The sequence below is a fragment of the Gavia stellata genome, chromosome 4 (genome assembly GCF_030936135.1).
Source record: "Gavia stellata isolate bGavSte3 chromosome 4, bGavSte3.hap2, whole genome shotgun sequence".
Lineage (NCBI taxonomy): Eukaryota > Metazoa > Chordata > Aves > Gaviiformes > Gaviidae > Gavia > Gavia stellata.
This window is the reverse complement of record NC_082597.1, coordinates 16,696,561-16,718,476: the sequence shown is the minus strand read 5'-3', so window position 1 is coordinate 16,718,476 and position 21,916 is coordinate 16,696,561. Positions and strand designations below refer to the sequence as shown.

The 21,916-nt window shown below is 39.9% G+C and overlaps 1 protein-coding gene across 1 annotated transcript in view; it reads left to right on the top strand.

Annotated features, from left to right (window-relative positions):
- Positions 1-5,501: 5,501 nt before the first annotated feature.
- LRRK2 (leucine rich repeat kinase 2) overlaps positions 5,502-21,916 on the top strand; it is a 72,049-nt gene continuing 55,634 nt past the window's right edge. The window contains exons 1-7 of the mRNA XM_059816542.1: positions 5,502-5,661; positions 5,756-5,841; positions 10,144-10,250; positions 14,733-14,821; positions 16,556-16,690; positions 18,275-18,409; positions 20,622-20,753. Of these exons, the coding sequence (XP_059672525.1) occupies positions 5,502-5,661; positions 5,756-5,841; positions 10,144-10,250; positions 14,733-14,821; positions 16,556-16,690; positions 18,275-18,409; positions 20,622-20,753 (844 nt within the window). The remainder of the gene's footprint in view (positions 5,662-5,755; positions 5,842-10,143; positions 10,251-14,732; positions 14,822-16,555; positions 16,691-18,274; positions 18,410-20,621; positions 20,754-21,916) is intronic.

The following is a 21,916-nucleotide window of genomic DNA, read 5'->3' as shown; positions in this document are numbered from 1 at the left end:
AAGACAAGACTGCTCAGTCTACAACCCCTAATCCCTTCTACAGATATTGATACCTTCACCAGATTTTCCTAGGAAAATCTAGTAAAACTATACAATATAGGCACTTACCGGGACCATATTATTCTTTCCATTCTCTTCTGTTTAACTAACACACTGCAGAAGACTTTTGGCAAACTCTCCCAGACTAATGGGGACTTAGCAGAAGTTGGCTTCCCTTCCAACTAGTCCTCCAGGGAACTACCACCTGCAAAGGAAAGAAGCTTGGGAGCCATGTTGCAAGTTTTGGGCTTGGATGCCTGGATTTCAAGAAGCTCATTCCTTTATTTATTCAGCTGCCTCGGAAACACTAGCATAGTTTTTTGTTCTTTACTAACACAAGTAGGAAGAGGAGGAAACATTAACCCAGGCCCAAAGCTGTCTAGCTCAGGAATTTACAATTGCAACAAGTTATTTACTCAAGGAGCAACAAATGGTCCAGGACAGTGTGCCAGCTGTACACAACAGGATGAAACAGACAGGGAGACTGCAACTACCCAACATTTACCATAAAGGTGGGTAGAAGATATACTCTGAAGATTTCAGACATCTGTGGTTTCAGGCAAGACTAATGTGGTAGGCACCAAAAAGGACTGTGGTGGGTTGACCCTGGCTGCATGCCAGGTGTCCACCAAAGCCACTCTATCACTCCCCCTCCTCAGCTGGACAGGGGAAAGAAAATATAATGAAAGCCTTGTGAGTCAAAATAAGGACAGGGAGATCACTCAGCAATTACCATCACAGGCAAAGCAGACTCAACTCAGGGAAATTAATTTATTGCCATTCAAATCAGAGTAGGGTAATGAGAAATAAAAACTGAAGCTTAAAACACTTTCCCCCAATCCCTCCCTTCTTCCCAGGCTCAACTTCACCCCGATTTTCTCTACTTCCTCCCCACCCCTGAGCAGTGCAGGGGGACAGGGAATGGGGGTTGCAGTCAGTTCACCACATATCGTTTCTGCTGCTCCTTCCTCCTCAGGGGGAGGACTCCCCACACTCTTCCCCTGCTTCAGCGTGGGGTCCCTCCCACAGGACATAGTCTTCCATGAACCTTTCCAACATGAGTCCTTCCCACAGGCTGCAGTTCTTCACAAACTGCTCCAGCATGGGTCCCTTCCATGGGGTGCAGTCCTTCAGGAACAAACTGCTCCAGCGTGGGTCCCCCACGGGGTCACAAGTCCTGCCAGCAAACCTGCTCCAGCGTGGGCTCCTCTCTCCATGGCTCCACAGGTCCTGCCAGGAGCCTGCTCCAGCATGGGCTTCCCATGGGGGTCACAGGCATCCTCCTTCAGGCATCCACCTGCTCTGGCATGGAATCCTCCATGGGCTGCAGGTGGATATCTGCTCCACCATGGACCTCCATGGGCTGCAGGGGCACAGCCTGCCTCACCATGGTCTTCACCACAGGCTGCAGGGGAATCTCTGCTCCAGCACCTGGAGCACCTCCTCTCCCTCCTTCTTCACTGACCTTGGTGTCTGCAGAGTTGTTTCTCTCACATATTCTCACTCCTCTCCCTGGTCCCTGCTGCTGTTGCACAGCAACTTTTCCCCCTTCTTAAATATGTTATCCCAGAGGCACTACCACCGTCACCGATGGGCTTGGCCTTGGCCAGTGGTGGGTCCGTCTTGGAGCCGGCTGGCATTGGCTCTGTTGGACATAGGGGAAGCTTCTAGCAGCTTCTCACAGAAGCCATTGCTGTAGCCCCCCCGCTACCAAAATCTCACCTTGCAATGCAAACCCAATACAACCGATTATGGCTTTTTGTTTACAGTACTGTCTAAGCTCATGCATTAGTACAATTTGCTTTCCCTGTCTCTTGTGCTTTCCACAGGGACACCTGTCATACATGTGAAAAACAAAAGATAAGATACCATCTTGGTACTGATTACCAGCCGAAAAAGAAAATTCAACAACTGAGGAATCTTGAAACAGTAAATGTAGATTTGACTGCTCAATTTTTATATTGCATAATGCTGCCAAAAGCCCATTACATACATATGTGATGAAACCAGGCATAGTGCAGAAGTGATTGCACCAAGTACATGTGATCAGACAGCAACATTCATACAGTCATTGCAGTAAGCTAGTGAATCCTAACAATGTTCTGAACATTAAAATTCAGCTTTAACAAAGTGTGTTCAATAGTAACCTCATTCCAAGTTCTGTACAAGAAAAATGCTTAACAGTGTGATCAGGCTGCTACTTTTTCACTGAAATTAAGAGACAAATAAGGACAAAGAATTCCTAATGTATGCGTGTTAAAATGACAATGAATACAGCAAAACCCAAACATCCACATTGTTCTATACTCTCTCTACAAGCCAAATCTCAGTCTTCAAGTTATGTTTAATATTCCACATAGCTCCACATAACTTCAAGGTCTTCATAAGCTACAGCAGGAAAGAAAAAGCAGGGTGGCCTTAAACAGTAGGAATCCCACGGATAATGCCACCACCAAGCAGTAAGGACCCAGTTCATTTAAACAAGTGTATCATAACTCCAGGGATCTCTGATGTCATGCAATTTTCCAGTTGTGATACAGGAATGCAAAAGCTAGAGGTAGACATCTGTTCTTATACATTACCAGACAGAACAATTTATTAGACTCTGATATGTTAGCATGTCATGTTATGTCTTTATATCTGTCTAGATTATATGTTACTTAATGAGTATTAGTAGTCCCATCTGAGTCTAAGAGGATAAATACAAAACAGTCCAAACTGGGTAGTTAGCTACCAGTCTCATTAAAAACAAAAAGGGGAAATAACTCTTCCACACCCAAAGCACCCAGCCTCAAGAACAAACCAGATGTTACATAGATCTGGAAGATTTCATAAAAACATGAAAAGGAAACCTCAGGGGAACACAAGTGCTTGGAAGTGAAAGTCATCTTTCATTTAAGGAGCAACAAGGGAGGTGGAGTGACAACAAAACCCCTTCATGCCTAACTAGGAGATGCTGAAGAAATTGCAGTTGAGATCTCTCAAGAGACTGAAATCTTGTAGAGTATAAATCAAGGTTACATTTTAGCTCTAATCATTGCTTTCTCTTTCCACTTATGTATCGAATACGCTGGCCTTAAGTTTGCTAAGCAGCTGACAATCATTTGGGACAGAGTTGACCAGGAAAGAACTAACACAGAGAAGGCTTTAAAAGCAGCAAAACAGAAACTATCATATACACATAATCTCAAGTGGTCTGCATCCAGCACACAGAGAACTCAACATATTTCAGGAAAAAGACCTGGTCCCCAATTTTCCTCAAAGAAATCCACTTTTTTCCACTTCTTACATTCACTGAAACTCTAATACATAACTTACACTTGTGCATTCTTATATAAACCACAGCACAAGGAAGTCCAGAGCAGCAGTACAGCTGCTCTGCTAAATGCACAAAACAGCCACAAATTCAGTTTAAGATCAGGATTTGAAAGTCATATTAATACATGACTTTATCAATATCACTAGCTGTAACTTACAACTGGCATTTCAGATCTGTATAAACTATGAAGATTGACCTTTAAAAATCTTTTGCTGGAGTTTGGTAATGGCTACAGCTTTGCAGATACTGGAGAAAGCTGATTATTGATATAACCTGAAGGACTATATTGGCATCCATACCATTTGCAAGATAAAATAATCTTGTCAAAACTGCAGGAAGCCAGCAACGAGGGCTTAAATCTAGAAAATAATTTTTTAGGTTTTTCCTTTGTGCTTGAATTACTGCTTCTGCAGAAAGGAAAAATATCTTTCAAGTGAAACTAATCCACTTAATTCAACTAGCTTTTGTTTTACTCCAGATGTAATGCATTCCACACATTTCAAACTATGAGTCACTATTTCATAAAGCTGTCTCACATTCATATTTGTTTTCCAGCGCTTCAAAGAGGGAGAAACTACCTCACCATTTAACAAGTCCAGTCCTAGTTAACAGGCTATAATTGGGATGCCAAGACAATAGTTTCTTTGTCCACAAAAACCTAAGAAACACTGAATGATGACAAGAGCTATGCACAAGCTTTAAGACCAATATACCAACAAACCAGAGACAGTTTATCCAGGACCATGTGACTTCAGAGGCATTACTAAACACTGTTTCTTAAAGTTTGTTTTGATAAATAAGTGACCTGTTAGTCAGCTATTTAATAAACATTATGCATTGCTATCAAACAAACATTGCAATCTAAGCAAAAGCTTCAAATCCACGATCCTCCAAAACATAAGACATTTGTCTAACAAAAGTCCAGTTCAACTGAAGAGTTTACTCATTAATTAATACTTCTATACTGAAGAGATGCATGCAAGTTCTTTATGTAGCACATTTCACTGATACTACCCTTCCAATCACCAGTTTTTTAAAAAAGTGATTACTAGTCTTCTACCCACACATTGCTATCCTGGAGGGGCAGCAGAGGTACCAGAAATACTGCCAGACCTCAGAAAGATTGCATCAACCACAAGTGAAGCAATGCACGCCCACAGCAAGAGAACCTTCTTATCTCCAAACAGCAATCACCCACTGCAAGGCTTGGAAGGAAATTTGACTTCCAAGTACAACAAAGGGCTTTTTTTTTTTTTTTAAACAAACCCACAGACCTGAGTCCATGAGGCCAAAGCACTCTGGAGCACAGAGCACGTGCCTCCCTCAGGCTGCTGTGAGCTGCAGCTTCACCTCAGCTGCCTCACCTCAGCCTGAAGAGCACAGCTCCCCCTCCACCTTCCCCGGCCCCTCACAGACCCACCGCATGGGGAAAGGCTGAACCCCCAAACACCACCTGAGGCAAGAAGGTACCTCACCAGATCAGGACCTACTCCCTGCCCAAGGAGCTGCATAATGCGTGCATACATTGGCTACAGCTGCTTCCCCTCTCCTTTCCGAGCCAGCAGGGCACTATATACCTATGTTATCTTCCTCAACAACGCCAAAAAGACAAGGCAAACAACGCCAAAAAGACAAGGCAGACAACACCCTCACCGCTCGCTCCCATACCCCACCGCCCACACCCCAGCCAGGAGCGCAGCCTCCGGACCCTTTTATAGCGCAGAAAAGCACAACGGGGCGGAACCTAGGTTCCAGCTCTGCGACTCTATTGGACAGCTGTGTTGTCAATCACCAGAAACGGGCGAGCTGCCAGCGTGCCTGGCCCCTCCGGCCGGCCCTTGCGTGAGTGACGTGCGCGCCCCCTAGGGGCAATGGCGGGGGGCGCCCGCCCGCCCACGAGGACTGGTCCGTCGCCGCGGTCGTGTTCCCGGAGCGGCGCGGCGGGAGGGGCAGGAGGGAAGGGGAAGGGCGGCTCGAAACAGCCGGGTGACGCCGGCCGGAGTGCGCGGCGGGCGGCTGTGGCAGCGCAGCGCAGCGCGGCGGCGGGACAGGACCGGCCCGCGCCGCCCAGTCCTCGTCCCCGCGGGCCGCGGTGGCCGGCGGATGGGGTGAGGCGCCAGCCGCGGAGGGCAGCGGGTCGGCCATGGCCAGCGCCGGCCCTGAGGAGGGGGAGGTGGCGGCCAGAGAGGAGCAAGCCCTGAGGAAGCTGGTTGTCCGGCTCCAAAACGTCCAGGAGAGGAAGCGGCTGGAGACGCTGGTGCAGACCCTGAGCGACCTGCTGGAGCTGGCGGCCCGGCAGAGCGGTAAGGCGCGGGCGGCCCGGCCGCCCTGCCCAGCCCAGCCCTGCCCCGCCCGCCCCCGGTCGGTAACGCGGCCTGTCTCTGTCCCCCCCCACAGCTCCCCGGCTCTTCAGCGGCAAAAACGTCCATGTGCCCTTGCTGCTGGTGGTGGACCTGTACCCGGGAGCGGCGGGCGTGCAGCAGGTAAGGGCGGCGCTGAGGGGCCGGGAGAGAGCGGGGGGGGGCCGGGGCCGCGTTCCGCAGTCCTTTCCCGGAATACAAGATACCGCTCGGCTTGTTTATTTCTTTTGAACTTGCTCTCTTCTGGGCCGCTTTATGAAGTACTGTTGATCTGTGAAAGGGCGCTGTATCCGCTTGCATGTAAAGGGACAAGTCTTACATCTTTTTGCAGATACCACTCGTTGCATCTCTAAACGGCAGAAGAAGGCCATGTACAAAATATAAATTAAGCAATGTGAACACAGTGTGGTATAGGCTTCTGAATTACAAATAATGTTATGTAATATGTTTTTGACGTGTCGATATTAAATTTTGCCACAGTTAGACAAACTTCTGAAAAGCAGAATTGTATGATATGAATTCATGCCTATGTAGCCTATCCTAGAAGGAGAGTTGTACTAGCCCAGTTTTTTAAGGGGGAAAAAAAATCTTTTAGCTAAGAGTAGGTTCTGCAATTTAAGGTTCTGCTTGGCTGCTCCTGTAACTTAACATTGGCCCAGATAGATGAGGTGTGGCACTGGCACAATTTGGTGTTGTACTTACAGTACAGCTGCCAGACTTCTCATATGAAACATCTCCTTCCTGGCAGGTATATAGTAAATTTCTGACTATGTTATGCTTCAAGGATGTTTATAAGCTCCAGATTTCTGTGCAACTCACTTGATTATTTTTTTTTATTAAGCCCATTTTTATGGTTACAATATTTTTGGCATCTTTTACTTTTTTCAATTCAACTAGAAGGCAAAACATGAATTATATCACCAACGCCTCTTAAATAATAGTATATTTTAAGGGGTTTTTTTGCCTAGTAGACATTAGCTAGAGGTCAAAAGCATAAAATTCACATTAAAATATGAAATTGTACTTGTGTAGTGATTAATCTGGAGTAACAGTGATCTTAGGTTTCCTTTGAAGAGTAAATACTCGTGCAGAGTCTGAAGTTTTAACTTATTTTACTATTCAATTGTCAACTCATTAAGAAATAGAGAAGGATGAATCAGCAGTTATTTTCAGGATAAAGCGTATTATGTGTATAACAATTTACAAAACCACTGCCCAGAAGTTTAGACTAGGAAGTAAAAAATATGAAATCCAATCACAACCAGAAGTAGGCCTGAAATGACAGCACAAGGCTCTCAGAGGTGCATAAGGAAGATAGTGATTGTTTAATTTTCATTTTAACCATGTTAAAATGCCTCACTCTTATTTGATTTAATACAGAATTTTAAAATTAGTTTTAATCTTCTCTCTGCCTACATTTGCAGTCATACAGTGTTTCAGTTAGAAGTTTTGGAGCTCCTTTGCATTACTACATTGTATTAAAGTGTGAAATTCATAGCTAGTGCAAAGCTCAAATCCTGTTCCTCATAAAATGTCATAGGCAGCTCTTCCTTCACATTCAGTTATGATATTTACAAACATCCATAATATGTTAGTAGAGTTCTGTCTTCTTGCTTCATTCACTGCGATTCATTTACAGTCTTTGTGAATACATAATTGTCACTTTATGCCAGTGGTGAAGTAATGTGGTCCTGATTTCGGTGCAGTTTCCTTACATTACTAATTAATTTTCATTGAATAAATGGATTAATCAACCTCTTTTGCATTTGGCATTGTAATAAAATTGACTCACATAAGAGAATAAACACAGTAAGAGACATGTATGAAGTGAGGATTTTCTTACCCTCCCCTCCTTAACTGATTACAAAGCATCATGTTGTGCTGCTGTTCCACTGGCTTGTACAGAGTAAATTTGCTTAATAGATCAATATTGCAAGTACCAGTGTGAGTCGGACTATGGGCATAAAACCTGCAAGCTCCTTTAGAAGTAGGAGGGTACTGGGCTGGAAAGTCAGTAATGCCTTAAAGTAAAACAGACATCTTTATGTAAATATGGTAGTTTCTTTCTGCAGTTACTGTCTGTCAATGATTGGAGCAGCTTACAAACTCTAGAGCAAAATATGTTTACACTTGAGTAAAGAGCAGTCAGCAGAGCTTTATTGTCTCACGTAGAAGGTGTGACCTAATGTAATATAAATTCGTTGCATGCTAGAAATGAAAAGGGTCTGATTTAAAAATAACAGAGTTTCAGTGCTGCCACCAACTGTTCCTGTGTATAGGGACCTGTTTAAGTGTTTATAAGAACGTCTTTGTTTACTTTTTCTTTCCCTGTAACCTTTAGGATTTCTGTTATTTAAAAGACCCTTACTTTCTTACATAATTATTAAACAGATAATAAGCTCTCTGTTATCTCAGGTTGTGATTTTAATATTGTAAAATAGACCACATGTCAGCAGGACAGATATTTCCATTGGTCTTCTCTGGATCCACAATTCTTATAAATGTTTGTCAATACTTGGAGCCGCAACAATCCAAGTAAAAATGTTTAATGGAAATATAAATTTCGTCAGAAACAGTTTTAATACAAAAAGGAATTTTCTAAAGTCATTAAACTAATTTTCATCAGGTTCTAAATTTTACGAGGACAGTTAGGATGGCATGAAGTGGAACTTCTAAAATGAAATCTTTTCTAAGCAATACACAGTATATGAATTAATTGTCACCTCTACAATGTCTTTGCCATGCAGATTTGAAATTTGTACCTGATTGACTGTCACTGATAAACTCTGTTTTGCTTGGAATGTGGAAAATTAGGTAATTACATATGCTCATCTTGGAGAGGACTGCTGATTGCTAAGACTATTCTGTGCACTTATGTTTAGTCAGGACTCAGTTACACAAATCAGCCTAATCTTCCTGAATGTCTGTAGTAATTGGTTTGCAGTCTCATATAGAGCAAGGCAGCTTACTCTCCAAGCAAGAGGAGAACATGGAAATTGGCTCATGGTCAAGCTCAATCTGCAGACATTAAGGTTGTAATTGGCTTAAAACAATTGTGTCTGCAAATCTAAACTGAAACAGAAACAAAACTACTGCAGGTAGTGTGAACGTAGCCCATGTAACCAAGCATGTGAAAGGTAAAAGCAGAATTCCAGTTCCCAGGGAGCTGCATCACCTTTTTCATATTCACCAAAGCTGTCATGAAAGCTGTCTAGATTCAAGCCTATGCTGTTCCTATGGGTGTCTCTACACTACCAGACTTGTGATTTCCTGTCTCTAGTCTTGCAGACTGCAAGTTTAGAGATCATGCACTTTCCATGAACTTTGCAGTTAAACTCTTTGGAGGTAGCCATTTGCATTCCTGTTGTTGGCTGTCCTGTCTTGACCCCTTTGCTTTACATAACTCTTCTGCCAAAAACTGATCCAGTTATGCATATAGTTTTTGAGCCATACTTAGATTATCTTCTGTCTTGACCCTATTCTTAAAGCACACAGGCCTACTTCCACATTTATATGGCCAAGGAAACTTTTATTCATTGTTTTAATTCCTTTCTGTAAAATCTGCTTCATCTTGACTTTTGACATTTCTCAGTTGACTTCTCTTTCAATACAGTGGGTTTTTCATCAGTTAATTCTTTGTACAGATTTTGCTTACTGCATCCTCACTAAAGCCCATTCAATCATATCAGCCTGCAGGCATTCATAAGAGAGCAGGTTTCTCCAATACAGAAGACCAAAGAGGACCATTTTTTGGTTTTGGCATTATTTAGAGATGTTTGAAAGTCAAAAGAATTTACACAGGATAGAGCAGATAATTATTAAGAACAAATATATTGGTTTTAGTTCATCTTTCACTCCTTATGATCTCAAAAATTTCACTGCTTTCATTATGTTTTGAAAGCACACAGTATTGAGGATTGATGGTGAGAATATGAAATATATAATATTGTGTAGGTATCTCATGCCCATTTAAAACTTTGGACACCTTTAAAAACCTATCCTTTCTCCTTATAATTTGCAATTAAATGGCAAATTCATATGGAAACAGCTGTTACTCTATAAAGCTGGACCTGTAATAGTGCGGTGGTCTTCCCTGGCCTACGACAACATACTATGGATCACATCATATTTTTCTCTCTGTCAGCATCACTTTTAACTGTGTGTACTTTATCCTCAAGTGGTGCTGAAGCACATTGAGAGTGATGTGTTCCTACAAGCAATGCATTCAGAATCATTAGCATATCTGTTTTACCTCCATCTTTTAACTTTTTATGTCATTTGTCTTGTGTTAATTAATTTCCCTTATTGATTTAGCTAGATAACTTTTCAGAACATCCGTCTTCCAAAAGCCAAGAATATTAGAAGACAACACTGAAGTTCCAAACAGAATATCTGTTCTAAAATAGCTGCATTTTTGTTTTACAGATGGGTTGGTCACTTCTTTGTAAATTAATAGAAATTTGTCCAAGTACTCTACAGAACATAGCTCCTAAGGATGTTGGGAAGGACTGGGAAGTACTGGGTGTTCACCAGTAAGTATTTTGTATGCAAAGAGTCTTCTGGAATGCTTGGTTATTACAGCAGCATATATATGCAATTGAATATATTTATATTAAGTTATTACATCAGCTTCTAAATGGTTTAATATTTTTGTGGGTTTCTTCAGCCTTCAGAATGGGAGACTCACGCAAGCAGGGATCTTATCTGTGTGTATAAATACCTGATGGAGAAAGTACAGGAGACTGAGCCAGGCTCTTCTCAGTATCGCCCAGTGACAGGATGAGAAGCAATTGGCACAAATTGAAATATAGGAAATTCCATTTAAATATTAAAAAAAAAACAAGCAAACTTTTTTTTTTAATTTTTATTTTTGTTGTGAGGTTGATCAAACACAAACAAGTTGCCCAGAGAGGCTGTGAAGTCTCAAGCCTTAGAGATATTCAGGACCTAACTGGACATGGTCCCGAGCAATCAGCTGTAGTTTACTCTGCTTTGAGCAGGGGAGTTGAAATAGGAGACCTCCAGAGGTCCCTGCCAATCTCAGTGATGCTGGGATTCTGTGGTTATCAAGGTCTTCCATTTTAATAGACAAATGCAGTATTACCTGGATGGTTGTGTGTGTGTTCTTTCCAAATGTGAGGAATTATACTGGCAAGCCTAAAGCAGTATAAACCGAGAAGAGGGGGTTTTGTCACACCTAATCTTATTGTCTAAAAATTAAGTATTTAAACTGGTCACCTCAACTACCTGTGAAGTCAGTGGACACAATTACCTTCAGAGAGTATGGTTCATTCCATCTTTTTAATAAGTTATCCTGGAGCAAATGATGATTTGGCCTTGCTCATTTCTGTCCATTAACCATTGAGGGAGCCTAAGCAACTGGTTTCTGGATGGCTGTGGTTAGATGGGATGAAAACCCACATAGGTTAGCTCTATAGCTGTTCCATAGCACAAATGTTAATTGTAGATGTAGGCATGATACAAATGGGAGAGAAGGGCTTGGTTTGGTCTTCTCTTATTTGGACAGATTGCCCCATTCAGGGCTGATAATGACAGCGAGAACCACAACCCTGTAACTCCCCTAGTGAATCTGCCTCTGCCTTTATAGTCTTCACCATACCCTTCCTTAGAAACATTGCTATTGTAAGATCATTTGCGTGAAGATGCAGTTTGGTTTTGTGGGTGGTTGTTTGTTTGTTTTACACTGGCTGGAGTACATGGCCAGTAGGGGAATGAACTCCCTTGAAAGAAGTGTTGGCAATTTTTGTTGGAAAGTGAAAGTGATTTTGGTTGCTTTTCATGAGCAAGAAATAACTGAGCTGAAGCTATGTAAGCTAGTTATGATTTCTTTGGCAGCTTAAAGGCTTGATAATTGCCTGAGAGTTATTCTGAGAGCTAGAAATATTGCTGTTCACTCTTGGGTCCCAGAAAAATAACTATTTTGGAGCTGATCTTTCCCATAGCCTCCTCAGAGCCCTGCAGTGTGTGCAGTTGAACAAAGCATCCTTTTCAAACTCAAACTTCAGTAAAGATCTGATGATAACATTACTATACACAATTCCTTCCCAATACCAATATTTTAGCCAACTGTGTATCCCTGCCTGACATGATGACAGTTTTTCTTGCTGTGGAGAAACTTGTTCTTAGTGGGGAGTGGGCTCAGACATTTTGGTCAGTGCTAAAGGCAGAGCAAGCCAGCTAAATTATATCTCAGGTTCCTTGTAGGTAGATTGGACTAGTACTGTAGTGCATCAACACCGCAATGAATACATGCTGTTTGCAGCAAGGGAGGAAACAGTTATGGTAGGGAAGAAAAGGTATTTATTTTGCAAGAAATTTTCACTTTTCTGTGTGTAACTATTTTAGGAGAACAGAAATCTTAAGCTGGAGAAAGCATTTGTTTCTTGTCTCTCAACCATGAGCCAACTTGACCACATTACAGTCATGTTTACAGACGGAATTTGGTATTGATTTAGGTGTTCTTGACAGACAGTGTGATTAAATAATTAAATAGTTGCTGTCACTGTGAGGAGAAAGGAAGGAAATTCCTTCAGTGTGTTTGCATCTTTTCTACAAGCTCAAAGGGACTTCATGAGATACTTTGTAATCTCTTCCGTTAAACTCTCATACAGTAGATGAGGTTTAGAAATTTTTACATCCTCACTCTTGATTATACTTGAAATGGGAGGGTATATACAGGGAATTTCCTCCTTCTATTAGACATGCTTCAGTGTGTGACTATTTTACCCTGCAGTATACTGAGCCAGTTCACATCTTTATATATCAGCACCTGCCTGAAACAGATCACCCTCTATAAAATGCCCTTTTCCTAAAGTGGAATTCCTTCCCCACAGAAGAAATCATGAATCATTGGTAGACAAGGGAGAGACGTTTAATGACTTCAGAGCATTTGATAACTCAGTGGGGTTTCCATTCATTCAGGTGTAAGGAGTAAGGAAGTCTTAGCCACAGCTACTTACAGAGCAAAGAGGTGAAGGAATCTTCACCCCATGTACAGTTTCTACGCATGTATGCATGTGCACACACACCTGCAACCACACAATAAAATGCATGAGGAATGCTTAAGACTAAAACGCTTTAGTCAGGAGGTTAAAGCAGATTTAAGGGTGTCTGTTTAGCTACTCTACCAGCTTGGTTAGGGTGGATCTTTGTTTTCCTTGATTCATCACCCTACTACTTAATCCATACGTGTGGACTGTGTGCTGGGACAAGAATTTGCCTCAGGACTGAAAACCCAAATGCCACCATCTCTCCTTGTCTGTAGACTTATAAGTCCAAAGTGTGCGTACAGAAGTTTCAGTGAGGTATCTAATCTCAGTTTAAGAAAAAAACCCATGCATTTAACTGGATTTTATTTTCCATTCTTAAGATCATGCCACACAGTATTCTGACTAACTTTAGATTTCAGTAGCGGTTTTGTGTTCATGAGAGTGTAAGGATCTAAGCAAGGCATGGTTTAGATGAACAGCCAATATATCTTTTATTGGACTGATACTGTTATAATTTCCTATCTTGCAAATGGTAAAGGATATTGTAACTCCCATCAGACCTTGCCTCTTACTTGTACTTTGATCATCATAGCTACGACAGTAGGGCTACACAGAGGAGAGAGAAACTAGCAACATCATAGTATGAAGGGAAAAGAAATAAACCAGTGATACATTCATTCTAGCTTATAAAGTTAGACTTTAGCAAGGCAAGCAACATTATTGCTAGAGCTGGGGAGTGAAATTTGGGTGAAACTTCAAGTGCTGCTTTTCGTTTTTTAAGAAAGGTCAAGAATATCTACTAAAGTGTCACAAATTATTGCACAGTCCATTTTTATTAGATGTTCTATATACAAAGACTCACATTTAAAAATCATTAAGATTGCAGAGTCACGCCCTCCAAAATAATGAAAATAAAAAAATGAAGGTTTCTTTAGGATTTTTTGTGTGAGCGTATCCATTTTTATTTAGTTTTTCATTACACAATCTGTTTTTTTTCCCCCTTTTGAGATATGCTTCATTCAGTGCAAAATCAAACCTTATTTATTTTCTGTCATCAGCATCATTCAATGTTTGGCCCACTGCCCTATTTACTGTACGTTAGTGATACATTATGTGAAAACTGGCCTATTAATTTTCTTCTCAGCTTTTCTTAGTCTTCATCAGCGTTGTCTAGAGCTATTAAAATTTTGTGTATTGAGAAGGTGTTTCGGATTTGTGGTCACTGTTTTACAGATGGTAGTTTGAGCAAAATATGTTAAAAGTATCAACTGATTTTTGGGTGCCCAGTTTGATACGCGCACTGGATTTTTCAGAGTACTTGGCATTGTTCGGCAATTTGTGTTTAAAAAGTCAGCTTTGATTGACTGTGATGCAGCATTTGAGAGGTTAATATCCATGGGTCTCAAGCTGGGCACTCAGAAAGTAAGGAGAGTGGAACTGGCAGTCTATGAAATGTTTCGTTTTAGTGATTTGTCCAGCATCACATCAGTGCTTTATGGGGTAGAGTGCTTAGATAGGGTAGAGTTCTTCAAGATGCTGTTCAGTTTCTTTATCTGGGAAACTGCTGCTTCTCTTCCAACAAACCCTTGATCATTCACTGTATCTTAGCTCTTGCTACAAACAGAACAGTGCCATACTGTCCTCAGTCTGCTGTGCTCCCCAACCCTGCTTTCTGTAAAGTAACCCTATCCTGAATAAGACTTTCCCCTGTAGAATTAATATATATAACTGATTAAAATTTAAGTAAAATTGATAAATTATATGTCATTATTTTAATGAAGTATGATAATAGTTAAAATACCAACATTATTTCATTGCTAAGTTGAAAAAAATATAAACTGAAATAGAAGTTTTAAAAAAAAAATTAATTGGGGGCTTTCAAGATTTTCCTAATTTCTGTAACTATTTTTGGTTTTAAAGTAAATGTTTGATAAAATTTTGTATATGTTAATATTTCTTTAGCCATAACTCTTTTTTCCTTTTTTTTTTTTTTTTAATTTTTAGGCTGATTCTTAAAATGCTTACAGTCCACAAAGGAAATGTAAATCTCTCAGTAATAGGACTGAAAGCATTAAATCTACTCCTCATGTCAGGTATTGTGTGTTTCATTTTCCTATTTTGTCTAAGCCTTTAAAACAGAACTGTGGTATAAGGTGTGTGACTGTACATGTTGGACCTGCTTTTTCTCTCTGGTTTACTCCATGAAGTCATTTGTCTTTTGTACTTGTATACAAAATAATAAAAGTACTGTTTTGCACCTTTTTTACCCAGGTAGAAATGATTCTCCCACTTGCAAGGCTGTGAAGAGCATGACCAATTAATTTTGCCAACTTGTTATTAGCATAGATGCAAATACGTGCTGTTAAGTAGTTAAGTAAAATAAGCAAGAGCTTATTTTTTCTTACCAAAGTATAAATTTGGTGACATTCTGACTTGCTTCCTCTAGTACTGGTTAGTACTAGAGGAAGTACTGGTTAGTACAGTAAATCATCTCTGACATTTCTGTTATTCTGCTCTGCAGAGACCTAATCTTACCAGGTACTGAGAACTTTTCTCATGGTGCTCAGATTCTTGATCTTCTGTTGAAATTAGAGACCCTAAGGGAGAGATTCTGATAGTTTTATTCGAGCTACCATATAATATTAGCACAAATTATTGTTAGAATAGGAATGTTTCCATTGACTTTAACAGGCTTTGGAATCAGCCTTATTTACAAACTAAGGATTAGACTTGACACTGTGTCATTAATAATAATAATAGCAAAATCTGGCTATTAGTGAGTAACTGTAACTAGCATCTTCTTTCTTTTGATTGTGAGGTATCATAAAGGGTCCTAAACTGTTGACTGGATATTCCATAACAGTTTATTCCTGACTGCTACTCTTCTTCTCAGCAGTTGATTAACCAAACTTAAACTCTCATTTCAACTACCATACTTCAGGAAAATATTTGAAATTGTATCTTCTCAGAAAAATCTCTTAGCATTCTTTATTTCTGTATGTCTGTAAACTTGAATTGCACTATAGCTGGAGCTGACAGGCCAGTGTGAATGCCATAGAGAAAGATCTTCTCTTTTTAAAAAAAAAAAAAAAAAAATCAAAAAACCACAAAAAAAACAGCTGCAGCTGAAACACTAGAACAGGTGTTATGAATTCTATTGTTATTGCTGTAAACTTGAAAAATTGTTATGAATATGAATCTTTGCCTACGCATGCTATAGAGAGTAATATTTTTTTTCAGAGTTTTTTTTAATGTCATAAGAGCAACAGTGAGATTGACTTTTTAGTTCAGCTCAATTTCAGGCTGAACGAATGGCTGAGAGAGTGAGAATAGAGTTTCATGATACAGATGGACTGATTTCATGGTTCACTGTAGCTGACAGGTACATTTCAAATCCCTTCTTGCTTTCCTCAGGTAGCGTAGTCCTGCCCTCTTTCTTCCACCAAACTTACTTCTTTGTGAAACTTTTCAGCTTGCCATGAATGCAGAAAGGGAGTTTTTGATGCGTTAATTTTCTACCAGTGTAGTGAGTTGAACTGGCTCACTGAGGGATCAGACAAGTACCAAAGCAGTGCAAGGTGGGAGCAAAAGTGGAAAGGGGAAACTGTCTTTTTGGCAGTAATGTTTTAGAACATCTAAGTTGTACTGTAAAATACTGCCTTAAGAGATAACATCCTAAGGTGTTTTACAAAAACCTGGATTTGAGCCATCAGAGTAAATTTCAAGGACAGTATTAAGGAATTTTTTATTTTAATGGTTAAGTACAGTGCTTCAATAAAAATGTTGAGAACTAATCAGTGCAACATGTAATCTCTTCTGTTATTCAGATGTAATTGCTTTCCTGCTCTTGGAGGAAGAGGTGGATGTGTTTTCCTTGGTATTTAATGCCATGCACACCTTCCCTAAAAATGAAGAGATCCAGCAACATGGATGTAAAGCATTACACAAACTTTTTGAGAAAGGTATTTATTTATATCTTGTGTTTTATTAAGTTAGAAAAATGCATAGGTTGGGAGGGGACTGCAGGTGTTTATTTAACTGCAATAAATGAATTCTTGCATTCTAAATTCTGTTTTGTGTATTATATCTCTTCTTTGAATGAGTTAGCACAAAACAGCTTTTCTAAGCAATATCACAAATTTTCTAAATTAGAGCAATGAACATTAAATTTTCAAAAAATCAAAATGCCTCTTCATTTCTGACTCTAGAGTTAACTGAAAAGATGGGATACAACATTAGTCAGTAACACGGGACCAAAGAGTAGTGACATTTGGTTTTAATTCTCAAGAAACAGGATTGTTTATTTAAAGACTGGCAAATTTTAGTAATGTGTAAACAATTCTAAAATCAAGCAAAATGTATGCACTTTAGAAAAATACGTGGTTCTGCTTTTGATCCTGACAATGCTAAAAGATGAGTATGTATCTGTATGATATTCCTGTGTTTCTTCTCAGAAATGAAGTCACCACGTATTGAATCTCTGCAAAATTTTCTGGAACTGCATGTGTAATGACCAGAACTCCCATTGTTGTAGCAGCCTTGCTTGGCATTGAGTTTCTTGCTTCAAAATAAATATTGAGAAATACTAGCACTCCTACCAAGTCTGCTGCACTCCTTTACTTCAAAGATAGTCTCCAATTCTTCAGATTTGTTCTTTCTGGCACCATTTTATATTGCTTTTTCTAAGTCTTCCTCCCACACACGTGTGCCTGGAATCATCTTGTGCGTTCCTTCCCCTCTTCCACTCTCCCTAAATACTTTTGTCCTGCTGTATTTTCTATTCAGCCTCCACAAAGGTCTGAGTTTCTTAGGTTTTCTGTGCATGTTTTTTGTAAGTGCCTGATTTTTACAGATCTACAGACTGCTCTAGGTACAGACCTGCATACCGTCTTCTTGATGGCAGTGTTAATGTAACAAGTTCCTAGGCTGCCACTGGCGTTTTTTTCCTGCCTCTGAGCCACCTTGTCAGTCATTGTAATGTGAATGTTTGCCTTGCCTTAGCTTGAACCAGACCCAGAAAATGATTCTGCTTACAAAATTTAAAATGTGTCATTCTTTCTCAACTGGGATCTGTTCCCTTACCTGGTTCATTGCACGGCCATGCAGCTATGTCAGTACAAATGACAGGGGCAGGGATGGAAAAACCTTAAGCCATTATCACAATGAAGGTAAGATATTATTAAAGCATGCTGTAGTCTTTAGGAAAAGAACTTCATTATCAAAAAAAGTTGAGAAGTGAAATGAAATCATGAACTATGCAAAATGGCATTCCATCAAATTGTTTTCACTGTATGCTTAGCCTTTTTTACAGAATGAACTTCAGATATTCCTCACCAAGACATTATATAAGTGAAGGAAAGGCTCAGTTTTTAGTAAAAGGAGTCATAACTGTGGAAGATGATGGTACAGAGAGTACCCTACCTTCTGTGAAACATAGAAAGTAAATATAAGGAAACTTGATAACATGAGAAAAGACAATTGTTTTTGTACCAGGATATGAATTATTTCATCAAAACATACTGTATCTCTCTTGCTTTTCAATTTAGTTCCAGAAGAGCAGCTGGCTGAATTTGTTGAAAGCAAAGATCATATGATCATACTGAAAGTATTTAAAGAGTTTCCAGAGAAAGAAGAGGTGATTCTTCCTGCACTTTATTCATTACATTCCTTAGCTGGTCCATGTAAGTGCATTATTGGAAGTTATTTTTAGTTCCTCATCTCCCATACTGTGCATCAGCGCACCTCAGTTTGCAGTAGTCTTTCAGTGATTGTAAAAAATCAGTGAGAACTGGTTGGGAGTTGCCAGACAAATCACTTTTCTGTTTTCTGTAGGAAATACTGATTTGTAGTTTTTCATGGGAGATTTTTGTATTCAGCAATTCTGATAAAGCTGAAATCTCATAAAGAACAGAAAGAGATTTTCTTCTGCTTGCAGTAAGTGATAACAAAGATGCTCATCATGGTTGTAGAGGTCAAAGTTCAAGGCGCTGCCCTGTCTTTTTTTAATTCTTGAAAAGTAAGAGATATATATATAAGTCCGTAGGTGGGTGATAGATCATAGAATGTTCGTCATCTAAATGGTAGTCATAGGCAGCCATTCAGGCTTCTCTGTTTAATGGGGAGAAACAGGCACCTCAAGAGGAAATTTACTTAACCCTAAGAGAGCTATCTGTTACAGGTGGGATGAATGACCATACAGAGTGTTCAGATCTCTTCATCAATTGTTGTGAGAACCTAGATGACCAAGTTTTGGTGGTTAAAATTAAATGAGATCCATTCCACCTCCTTTTCTTTAGCTTGCTCTGGGAAATGGTGGCTCCCTGCAAATGTACCATTGTTTGGTTCTTGCAGGATTTAAACATGCCTTTAATTATGCTCTCTCTGTAGTAAGCAATTTTAGAATCTTCTGAATAGTTTAATATGTTTATAATTGTCACCTGTGAAATGATAGCTTACTGTGAAGTAATGCAATACTTTTTTGTGGAACATACCTCTTAAAAGGTGGTTTCAGTTAAGAATGACATGAATAAATCACTGTCAGGTTAAAGCATTGTGAAAGGTACCTTCCTTCACTATCAAATAGAATGCTTCAGAAATGCTTCCCACTCAGAGCTTGCTTTTTCAACTTACAGAGTATTGTTATTTAATACTCAGAGATACATTATTTTGAAGATCTCCTGCTGCTTTAAAAAGACTAATTATCTTTAATAATACAGTTGTGAATATTTCTTTTATGTTGTATACAGGAAAGCCAAGCTATTGAAAGAACGATTAAGAAAGTTTATAGACCTCAGCAGAGTAATGCTAACTCCCTTGGAGTCAGTGACAAGACTCCTTTTCATTCATTGGGGCCAGAATTGTCCAAGATTTTTTGGGTTCATATTCTGTCTCATACCCTGGATAGACCTACTACAAGCATGCTTTCATACCTGTGTTTTAACTACCATGATGCTGTTTTGCCGTAACTTACTGTATGTGGGATCGCTCTGTCCTCAGTAGGAAAGGGTGTGCTCTGTCTTTTAACTGGCTCATGTGGATGTCCTGGTGGTTTCTGTGTCTGGCCTGCGTAATAAGCACTAAACAGGGTGAGGGTGACCAAGCACTGGCACAGGTTGCCCGAAGGGGCTGTGGATCTCCATCCTAGGAGATACTCAGAAGCCGTTTGGCCATGGTCCTGGGCAACCTGCTCTAGGTTGAGCAGGGGGTTTGGACAAGATGACTGCCAGAGGTCCCTTCCAACCTCAACCTTCTGTGAAATACAGAATTTGCAATGAATTTCAAAATATTGCTGGAGCATTAGATGAACATTTCTGTACCCTCAGTATACAATAGGCATATGGTAGAACTAATTTAAATTAATAACTTGCTAACTTGCCCCCTAAAAAAGAAGGAAAACTTAGAAAAGCATGATTAAATCAAACAAATGACATTTATTAGAAAAAAACATTTCTAAATTGTTTCTTAATTGTATGCCCCGGGAATATTACTGAAATACTGTAAAATGTTTACCTGCTCACAATCATGTTATAAACACCATTTATGAGATTGAATTAATATTTATAAAACAATTTGTTCAGCTTTAAGAAAAATGTTACATAAGAATAGTTTGTGAGGAGGTTTCTGTTACATGGCCTGATATAGAATGGAACAAATCCATAAATGTTAATATGGACTCTGAACTTAATTAGTTATTTCCAAGTGTTGGTAGTCATTAATGTCTTCTATGGCAATACCAAGGAAAAAAATGCCACCTTTCTCTCAAGTTGCAAGGCAAAAACTGAAGCATAGGACCAGTTTTCTAAATAAATCTATTTAAATGAAGTCTGAATTAGAACCCAATCAACATGGTTTTTTGTCTTAAGAAGCAATTTTTGTTTCTGTTTCTTTCTTTAGCCAGCAATGTTGAAGTGCTCATGTCTGGAAATGTTCGCTGCTACAATGTTATAGTGGAAATTATGAAAAGTTTCCCCAATAGTGAAACAGTTCAGGAAGTGAGTTGCTGTTTGTTGCATAAGCTTACGTTGGGTAAGTTCACAAAGTTGTTTATAGTCAGCTTACTCTGTGTAAGTTGGAGTTAACTGATAGTAAGTGTTACAAGCAACAAGAGAACTACTATTCCAGTTAATCCTCGGGGTGGTGTGTAGCTCCATGTCTCTAATGATGTAAACATACTGAGGTAATACTGGCCACAGTCAATATGGTATCCTTTTGTGTTAAACATTAGTAACAACAACAGAAGCTGCCGTAAAAGACTAGAGTGGAGGAAAAAACGAGACAAAAGAGCAGGAGAAGCACAAGAGGAGAATGGGAGATCGATAGATCCCATTCTGTATAAAGGTACTACAGAAAGGAAGAAAATTCCTTCTAGATTTCTTTTTTGAAGTGACAATGCTGAATGTTTGAGAAACAACTGATGCTACTGAATTACCTGAAAGGTATTCTCCAAGACTGTGTTTTTCCTCCTTCCAATGCATTTATCTTCAGAGACCTATGCTGCATTCCTGCCCAGCTATGGTGCCTGTCTTGGGGTCCCTTGTGCTGCAGCAGTGAAAGAACCACTGGTTCCTGGACTTCCCTTGACTTGGGCAAAAGTACTTTGGTTGTCTGGGCTTACATGGGCTAGTGTCACATCAACAGAAATGACGGCAATGTCAAAAAGGGATTTGTTGTGCCTCTTAGCAGCTCTGTACTCTCTCTTGCCGCTATAATAAGTTGATCTGAGCAGTTGCCACGGACCACCTAATAGGAAGTTCAAATGAAAATAAGTATGTTTTTCCCCCTGCTGCATACAAAAACACTGTGAGTAGCTGCCCAAGCAGCTCCCACTCCATGGCAGGTTCTTCCTCATCAAGGACTCAGCCAAGGTTTTTCTCATGAGTTAGACTTCCTGATTCTTGCAGATGGTGGCCTGAAGCTACTGCAGATGCTGGTATCAGTGCATAACGCCCCTTAATCAAGTCAGTCCCATCCTTTCACCATCTGTTTCTGCTTCTTCATGCAGATATTGTAGAAAATACAGATCAAACTTGAGTGCAACACAGAGCAACTTCCAGTTCCCCTTCAGAAAGCCAAATAAAAATTTCAAGAAAATGTGGTGGCCGCTGAGGTGGTATTTGCAGTTTTTTGGCAAGAGGTGATGTTACCCTTGACTGGTTTCCTGTGCAAGGCTAACCAAAGATAGGCAGGGA